Source organism: Nematolebias whitei, chromosome 11, assembly GCF_014905685.2.
Source record: "Nematolebias whitei isolate Nwh7 chromosome 11, NemWhi1, whole genome shotgun sequence".
NCBI classification, from domain to species: Eukaryota; Metazoa; Chordata; class Actinopteri; order Cyprinodontiformes; family Rivulidae; genus Nematolebias; species Nematolebias whitei.
The window spans coordinates 29,248,482-29,257,884 of record NC_056508.1 but is presented as its reverse complement, the minus strand read 5'-3'; the positions used below and the strand labels follow the sequence as shown (position 1 = coordinate 29,257,884).

The following is a 9,403-nucleotide window of genomic DNA, read 5'->3' as shown; positions in this document are numbered from 1 at the left end:
TTTTTTTGTATATATAACATGTTGTTTTTGTATGTCAACCCAGTGACTAGAATGCCTGCAGCGCCAGCACAATTGTTACACAATTTTTGTAGCAAATCAGAGTCAGAGATTCTTTATTGTCATTCGCACCTCATGTGGTACATGTAGTGGAGCCAACTTATGTACACAGGGTCCCAGTTACATCCAACAATAAAATGTATAAGAAAAACAGTAATAACATCTAAGATGTGAACTAAGAAAAACATCAACTAAATATACACTAAGCACTCATAACATAAAAACATTGAACATCAGCACAAACATGAACATGAGTCTGTGTGAGTGGATGTGCATGCATGAACACATCAACATTGAAACAGATCAGCAGCAACATGAAACAGATCAGCAGCAACATGATGTGGTTTTTCACAGTCATTATTCTAGTTAGAGATTCATGAGTCTAACAGCCTCAGGGTAGAAGCTGTTCCTCAGTCTAGTGGTTCTACACTTAATGCTCCTCAACCTCCTTCCTGATGGGAGTGGGGCAAAAAGTGTGTGTGCTGGGTGAGTGGGGTCCTTCATGATGCAGGTGGCCCTCTTCCTACATCTGGAGGTGTAGATGTCTGTGATGGTGGGGAGGCTGATTCCAACAGTCTTCTGTGCAGCCTTCACCACTCTCTGCAAAGCTTTTCTTTCTGCAGCTGTGCAGCCTCCATGCCACACAAGGATGCTGGAGCACACTATACATAAGGATAAATAAGAGGACTATGTTCTGACAAAGGAAAGAAGCTTACATTTTTTTGCACTTTGGATTTTATTTGCACATGGCAGAATTCATAGAGATTTGAGTTGATCATTAAGATTGTATAACCACGTATTGGGTTTCTGTTTTAAGTTAATTTTTAATTCAAGCAACTGTCAAGTATATCTATTAACGAACTACTACTTGTGCACTTTTCACTTGTCGCTTGTGAACAGGTTGAGTTTAGATTTGAGAAATTTTACAAATCTGCACTGTTCGAGTGTTGTCATTTTCTTAGAGACAGTAAATGTCATGAATAAATTTGACATTAAATATAATCCATTTTGAAGCTTTACATCATGTTCAGCTCCTTTTTGGCATCTGCATTTGGTAACAGGTCAAATTGACAAAAACCATGCAGAATAATGTATTTTAATTCCACAGCAGAGAAAGCTATGTAGTCTCTATATGTAGGTCTAGGAAAAATGTATCGGTATTGGTATCGGTTATCGGCCAAATAAGTTTTAACATATTGGCATATCAGCCAAAAATCCAACATTGTGCATCTCTAATAACTATTATTAAGATGAGTGTTGGTGTAAGCATGAAACTTTACAAAGAGATTTTTGTTTTGTAGTGTTGTATAAAGCCGACTCAGTTTTTCTCTCCTGCTCATATTTTAGTTTCTGTGTACAGCACACCTAATCCACTGGCCAAACAAGGGTGGCCCCCATGAAAATGAAAAGTTTCTGATCCATAGGAGCACGATGCAGGGATGAAGCATTGTGATTAAGACTGTATTAATGGGGCCATAGGAGGCTGGAAGGCTTTAATCAGTGTCTGTGTGCTGATAATCCCTCTGCCTTTAAGCTGAGGCAAATAGAGTTCGCCCCTCCTTTTGAGGCCACAGCACGCACACACACACACACACACACACACACACACACACACACACATACACACACGTACATGTCTCTGTGGGGTGCAAAGGGCTTTGGGTGCCCAGGATGAGAAATAGAGCGCCACACAACACAGAGAAGCTAAACAAGCAGCTGGCTGAAGAAAGACCAAAGAGATGATTTACAGACAGGAATGTTGGCAACACTTCCCATCAGGAGACGATTCATAATTTTAGTGTTGGTCACAGTCAGTAAGATTTGAAATAAATATAGCTTTTAATTTGTAACTGGCACAAGTTTGATTTATTTATGACACTTGAGGCATTTATGAACTTTTGAAAAAAATATTAAAACAAAATCACAGTAATTAAGTTTCAGCAATGGTTTTTGACTTAAGGTATAAATATAATGACATTCAGTTCAATTAAATTCAATTAAAATATACTTTATTAATCCCAAAGGGAAATTACTTGTTGTTGTAGCTCATCTTGGTTTCATTAGAGTTGTTCTAGACGCTGATGTTTTTGGGCAGGAAGGGTCTTTGGGCAGGAAGGATCTCTTGTAGCAGTCCGTCCCACAGCAGATCCAAAGAAACTAGCTACAGATGTCAATCCATCCACCCAGAGCCAGCAGAACTCTCGGTCCTCTTGGGCAGCAGGACTGCCTGAATGTTGGGCAGAACCTCTCCCTGAGTGATGGCCATTTCTCCCAGCAGCCTGCCAAGCCCCTTGTTGCTGGAGACTTAACTGCAGGTGCCAGGGGATGATCTTGGTCCTCCCACTGTCACAAGCTGCGCTTCCCACTACCTCCAAGATCTCTGCAGTCAGGCACGCGAGCACTGCCTCCAGGTAGATGGGAATGCATCCACGGCACCTCTTTTTCAACTCATTTGGGATTTGGGGTTGTAGTTGAGATTTGAGCTTTTTAGATGTTCATCAGGTGCTCCCAGTTGTAGAAAACCACCATGTTGTTTTGGTTATGCATCATAACAAATGTCCAAAAGTAAAAAAAGTTTCAGTAAAAATCCTGCCAGCAGCACAGCATCTGATACAAAGGAAGTAATCATTTGAAAAAAGCTATTTGCATTCAGAAAAAAAAGAGTAATTAAAGATTTCAAAAGCAAATTTTCAGAATAAATGTGAGAGCTACTCCAACATGCAGCCACCTTGAGCAGTGCAATTCTGGAATTTAACATGGAAGTAAATAGAAAACTGCAGTTAAACTGATCAATTTTATGACGGGGAAACAATTTACTAAAATGTTTCTAAGAGCCGACAACATACAGTATTTTAACAAATGTCCTGATGCAGTCAGTAATCTAGAGGAAGTGCTTTGAGTCACAGTTTCTTTATTGTCATTCGCATCACATGTGGAACATGTGGTGGAACGAAACTGTGTAAACAGGGACCCAGTTACATCCAACAATAAAATGTAAAAGAGAAACAGTAATAAGATCTAAGATATGAACTAAGAAAAATGTCAACTAAAAATACAATAAGTACTAATAGCATAAAAACAATACGCCGAACAGCAGCAAGAACATGAGTCTGTATGAGCAGATGAGCACGAATGAACACAGTAACATGAAATAAATCAGCAGCAACATGATGTGATTTTTTTCACGGTGATTATCCTGATTAGAGATTCATGAGTCCAACAGCCTCAGGGTAGAAGCTGTTCCTCAGTCTAGTGGTTCTACACTTAATGCTCCTTAACCTCCTTCCTGAGGGGAGCGGAGCAAAAAGTGTGTGTGCTGGGTGGGTGGGGTCCTTCATGATTCAGGTGGCTTTCTTCCTGCATCTGGAGGTGTAGATGTCTGTGATGGTGGGGAGGCTGACTCCGACTTTTAGATAAAAGATGAAACATTTCAACAAAGAATCCGTCCAGTGGACCCGACTTCATCTTGGTAGAGATATTTTTCGCAAACTTAAATATTTAGGAACACAACAGGAACAAATTGTGGCAGCTATCAGGTACAGAAACAAACACACATGCTATGTGTAAAATAGAACTACAATGGGAAGAAGAGAACATTTCTTAGTTTGTAATTTCTCTAATATTTTTTATTTATTCAGGGTTTGGTAAGTTGTTGCTTTCCCTGTTTCCCAAAATGTCATATTTTCTAAAGATTTGATTTTGTTCTTTTAACCATTCTATTTAAGAAGTTTATTTTCTGAACTGTTTTCTGATATTTTTTCTGATTTGCTGCAGCACTTTGTGAGACATTAAGCAATTTAAAGATTTTTTTAATGTCATTTTTTATTAGAACTTTATAATCCACTTTATTTTGTATCAGCTTCTCTTGTATTAAAAGCACTCATATTCTGGAATATTGTGATTATAAAAATTTCCACCAGCAGTGAATATAGTGTCAAGTTAAAGATTATATAAAATATAGTTTGCTCTAATTGAGCCATAATAATAATCAGAGTTGTGCCCTGGAGGAGGAAAGAGAGCAGGTTCATTACCTCTGGAAGTGGCTGTGAACGGTGACAATGATGTGCATGAGCAGAAGGGGTGGACCTTCCCCTCCCAGAGTTCTCTCCAAGTATTAGGCTGCAGGAGTTAAAGAGCCTCTAATGGGATCTGGATGCTCTCGTGTTTACCATGGCCCCCCTCTGCACGCCCACTGCATTGTAGAAGTTTTGGGGCTTGGGGACACCACAATGGGCTGAGTGAAGGGACAGATGGAGGTCTTTTTGGAAAAAGGCACAAAAAAGGCCAAGGTAGGAGGGACGTGATGTCTGAGAGCAAGCATCAAATACAACTGCAGACACATTGGAGGTGAAAGAGGGAAACGAGTTAAATCAGGACTTTAGGATTTCATAATTCAGACAACAGTAGAATGTAGTTTGTTTTTTGGAAATTTATAAGTGGGTTTGGTATAGAGGTTTTTCTATCACCTGCATCATACTGCATTTCTGCAGTTTCTTAAATAGTTTAGTATTGGAAATGTGGAGGTTTACATTTTTTTTATAGCTAAGATTTTTAGATGCAGACATATTTGCATTTGGTTTATACAATCATGAGGTCAAACGCTGATGTCATTTAAGAAAGTGAATGCAGATCAGGGAGAAAGTCTGATAGATGCTGATGAGCAGAGAACAAGCACTGCAGAGGGAGGTTCTGTCTGTAGGAGCAACAGATGGGGTCTGATGGAGAGCTCAGGTTGTAAAGTTTCTGTTGACAACATCTGTCCATCCATCTGCTACATTTTCTTTACAATTTGTGAGGCTGGGAATTATAAATTAGGAAACAAATCTTACAATATTTTAGATTAGAACAACCAAACAGGCTTCCTGAGGAAAACTCCCCCCTTCATCTTTATTAAAACAAGCCCATCCTGAATATGGTTCTTAAAAAAAGTCCCACAATTTGCACAAAGGAGCTCATCTTTGACATCCGTTCTGGTTTAGTCCTTTTATTTTATGGAGCACACATGGATAAATGAATCGACACTGAACATGGATCTAAAGCCCGATTAAAGACACATATGCAATTATTGTAAACAATTTTTTTTTTAACCACGCCATTTCTAATAATTTAAATGTTTGTCTAAGAACACTGGAGACCTGGACCAGTTAACAGTGGTTGTCAAATACTGTAATTCAGCTTTTCACCCACAAAATAACAGTGGCAGAGTCTTGAGACTAAACGTAAAAGTGTACAACTTTTTCAAAACCCCCAATAGGCTATAAATTTACTGTAAAAATACTCAAATATACTATAAATATTTAATGACCTTTATTGATGCAAAACCATTATGGTGAATAATGACTTACTGACTTCTGGAGAAGTTTTAAAGAACCATTACTTGGGATTTCATGTTTCATAGTTGAGTCCTAACATGTTGGACACCAATTTAAAGAATGTTCTGTCCATCCATCCATCATCTTTACCCACTTCTTCCTTTTTGGGTTGTGGTGTCACTGGTGTTCATATCCAGCTTTCAGTGGGAGAGGTGGGGTAGATCCTGGACAGGCCGCAAGTCTGCATTACAGTTTCACTAGAAATGTTACATCACTCATGGGCTGATGTTTGTGCACGTATAAAAGTATACATGTTCAATTTGCTTTGCTGTGAGCGGATAAAAAAAAAAAAAAAAAAAAAAAAAAAAAAAAAAACTTAAATTAAAGTAGATGATCTGGGCTCAGTGGCCAGAGCATTACATTAATGACGGTGGAAGGTTGAAGAGAGCATCTTTTAATCCAGCATGCCATTCAGCCCGGAGTGCTTGTTTCTGCTATAAAAACCACAAGTTTAAGCTTTGGCAAACATATTAACCTTTAATTAAGAAAGGGTTTAAACAGTGCCATGTAGGGTACTTTCTTGGATATTAGTTGCATTACTATTTTCCTGCAGTTTCAAATGATCAGAACAATCCTGCAATGCTTCTTGCAGCCCATCCATCCGCTCGGTGTTGGACAAGTGTCCTGGCAAGCCCTCTCAGCACACCGTCCCCCTATATGTAACAGATGTTACTGGGGCAACAGTTGGTATTGAAAAGGAGGGGCTTCAGGCCATCTGTCCAGGGTCAAGGTTTGAAAAGATGTGGCCGAGATGGTGACACGTTCAGGAAAATGGCAAGTATTCTCATATGAAAAGAGGGAATATAGCCCACATTGTAATCCTGCTTAATGTGGGCTTTCAGATCAGAGGACATTTGTGAATGTTTGGAGAGATTGAGGCAGTCTGTGACATAATGTGGGACATGGGAAGACTGCGGCTTCCAAGCTCTAAACTACCATCTTGTGGTTAGAGACAGAACTGTAGAAAAAAAAAAAAAAAAAAAAAAAAAAAAAAAAAAAAAAAAAAAAAAAGTCAACCAAACTTCATACAGTAGTTCTCAAAAATGTCACCATTTTATTATCATTTCTTAATTATCTAAAATTGACATCTCCAATACTACTTTAATTCAAAAAATAAATAAAATTGCTGCCAAGAATCACATCGACTCCAACTGAGAACTTAGTCGTTTAAGAGTTTGGTCCACACAGTCCTGGACATATTTCATCTTCTTATGACAAACCTTCCTCTGCAAAAGTAAATCAGTAGAAGCACACAGACTTAAGCAAAAACTAATTTCACACCACTTCAGCAGGATAGAAACTCACCAGGAAGATCTTTGCCCTCTCTTTTTCCAGGAGAACAAATTCACGCGCAGTGAGCTCCATGAATTTTCTCCTCAGTAATAAAAATCCACACTCTGGGGAGCGTTTCACGTGCTCAGACCTGCTTAGAAAGATTACAGAATAGAAGGAATGTGTCCAACGCAAAACAATTAAGATTACTGCCCACCACTTTCATGTAAATTTTTTTACTACAAACCTATGAAAAAAAAAAAAAAAAAGTTTTAGCAATTTGCCAGGACATTTTTTTTTATTTTTTTTTTTAGCCCTCATAATGCATGTTGGGATGACATTTAGCTATTATGTCAAATTTAAGCCCCATAGCTGAAAAACTGACTTGAAGTTATGAACACCCCCTCCCACTCTTGACAATCTATAGCCATCTTGAATTCAAAGTTATTTAATAGACACACATCTACTCTCAGTGTTTCATTAAAATTTGTCTACAAGTTCATTAGATATTTTGCCAACATGACAAACGCACCCAAACAGATAAAAATAAATAAAATCCCGTCGCTGAAGGATTTGAATAGTGAATGTTTGCATTTCGAGCCAAGTGTTGTATCCCTCCCCCCCACTCCATCCGAGGTGGTGCAGAGTGATGGATCCTGGTGAGTTAAGGGAGCAATTTTATCCATCACAAGGTGCAATGGTGGAGCCAGGGGGTGGCCAAGGCCACACCAATCATTTGAGGAAGCTATACTTAAGGAACATAACAGCTAGACAGAAATGATTCTCCAGAGGATAGTGGTGGCTGATTTTGGCCAGGAAGTTGGCCCTTTGCTTGGCATCTCGCTCAGAAGACGAACAAACAGTGGGCATTTCTAATTCTCCTATTTTGCTCCACAAAAAAAAAGGTGGAAAATGAAGAAAAACCTAATTAATACAAAAGGAAGTCATATTGTCATTCTTACCAGGGATCATCATCGGGCTCCCAGCCCTCCAGCTCGATAAGGCAGAAGAAACAACAAGCAACATCCGGTTCATTCTCACTGGGACAGTGGACAAACCCGGCCATGGCCATCTGCAGAGACGGCAACAGGAGCACAATGAAATCTTTAATGATCAGAAACAAAATGCAACAGGATTAGTTCCAGCAGCCAGGATGAAAGGGAGTTCTTCCTCTGGCCTTCAGTGGCACTACGAGCTGGTAACATGACGAGTGTCAGCAGCTCATTCATTATGAGACCGATTCAGTGGGAAATGTCTGTTCACTGGACAGCTGAAAAAACTGGCACATGGTGTCCTAATGTAGTGCTCTTTCACAGTATGTTGCATTAAAAATAACTTATATGCCTGAAACACACAAAAGAGGGTTTTTGTTTAACTAGCCATTAGCCTAGCCTGGGTGAATATTTCAGCCTTTATCTCCATACTCAGACACCAGCTGTGATGTCATGTTCTAAAGACACAGACCCCATGCCAAGATGATTAAATATAAAGTATTTTTGTTAAAAAAAAATATATACATATTACGCCACTTAAAGAATCTCCCAAGACTTTGCACAAACAAAAGTCTCTATGGCACAGTTGTCCTACATTTCTCTGCTTACCTTTGCAGGTGTGCAGTTACATTCCTCTTTAAATGGCCAGTCTGCAAAGCTTTGTTCTCGCATGTCATGAAGGTACATTTTGTCATATAATAAAAACCTGGCCATGAGCAAATCTATGCTTGCCATATTTTGAGCAGAAACAGGCTCAACCCAACATGTGTTAAATTCCCAGTATCCATGTTATGGTTTTATGCTTGACAGGTTGAGCTCTTCTGCACACCTACGCAGATGTTTCCACTTTGGGCTGATTAAACCCTGCTGGAGGTCAGGGAACAGAGAGCTCAGATGAGAACATGAGCTACCAACTGCATCATCCAAGGGCTCTCTGACGCTCAAGCTAAAAAAAAAAAAAAAACATCATGGGAAATACTTATCTTTGTTGAGAATGCACAAATAAGGTGAACACAATAGTTCCTGTATAATCACTGGTACCTGTTAGAGACGTTTTTAAAGCACAGTAACTGGTTTGATTAAATACAAATAAAAAAAAGTCACCCTAGGCGTCAATATAAGCATGAACTCCTGCAATCCTGCACATTGCAGCTAATCCTAAACTTGAAATTTTACATTTCTTTAAATAAAGACAGTCTTACTTCAGTTTTTACTGTCAGATCAATTGGATTTTGGAAAACAATCAAATGACTAACTGGACAAATTTGACTGATATTGATCAAAGATTTGGTGTCAGAGTTCTGGAGAGTGATCTTCAGCCCATTTTATGAGCAATGACCAAAATATTAGTTTACTTTTTTTTTTCTAAAAACTATTGAAGTCATCTTTATATTTCTGCCAGCTATCTGAACTGAAACTTTCAGATAGTAATTATTGAATTATGTACAAATAATTAACTTTTGGAGGCCACCCAATTTAAGATGGTCACCACAACCAAACTGACCTTAGAAACCACAAAAAGACTAACGCAGTCAATTTAAAGATAACAAGTGTAATTTTACTATTGTTAGTATCTGAAAATCACCTCCAGCACAAACTTTGAGCTCTACAAATTACATAAAACTTTTGCTCAAAACTTTGACATTAAATATTGGAGTGACTTCTGTTTGTCTGTTAGCAAAATGTATCATAAATTACTAAACATACTTG

At 38.6% G+C, this 9,403-nt stretch overlaps 1 protein-coding gene across 3 annotated transcripts; it reads right to left on the bottom strand.

Annotated features, from left to right (window-relative positions):
- Window positions 1-5,935: 5,935 nt before the first annotated feature.
- birc5b (baculoviral IAP repeat containing 5b) lies at window positions 5,936-8,458 on the bottom strand. Of its 3 annotated transcripts, none has more exons than XM_037684123.1 (4): window positions 8,303-8,458; window positions 7,664-7,773; window positions 6,735-6,855; window positions 5,936-6,387 (listed from the first exon to the last, which is right to left on the bottom strand). In XM_037684123.1, exons 1-4 carry the CDS (start codon window positions 8,426-8,428, stop codon window positions 6,376-6,378), a joined length of 369 nt encoding a protein of 122 aa, XP_037540051.1. In that variant the 5' UTR covers window positions 8,429-8,458; the 3' UTR covers window positions 5,936-6,375. The 3 variants fall into 3 exon arrangements, with proteins under 3 accessions (XP_037540051.1, XP_037540049.1, XP_037540050.1); XM_037684121.1 differs by lacking the exon at window positions 5,936-6,387 and adding an exon at window positions 6,479-6,655; XM_037684122.1 differs by lacking the exon at window positions 5,936-6,387 and adding an exon at window positions 6,479-6,655 and having other exon boundaries at window positions 6,735-6,852.
- Window positions 8,459-9,403: the final 945 nt, after the last annotated feature.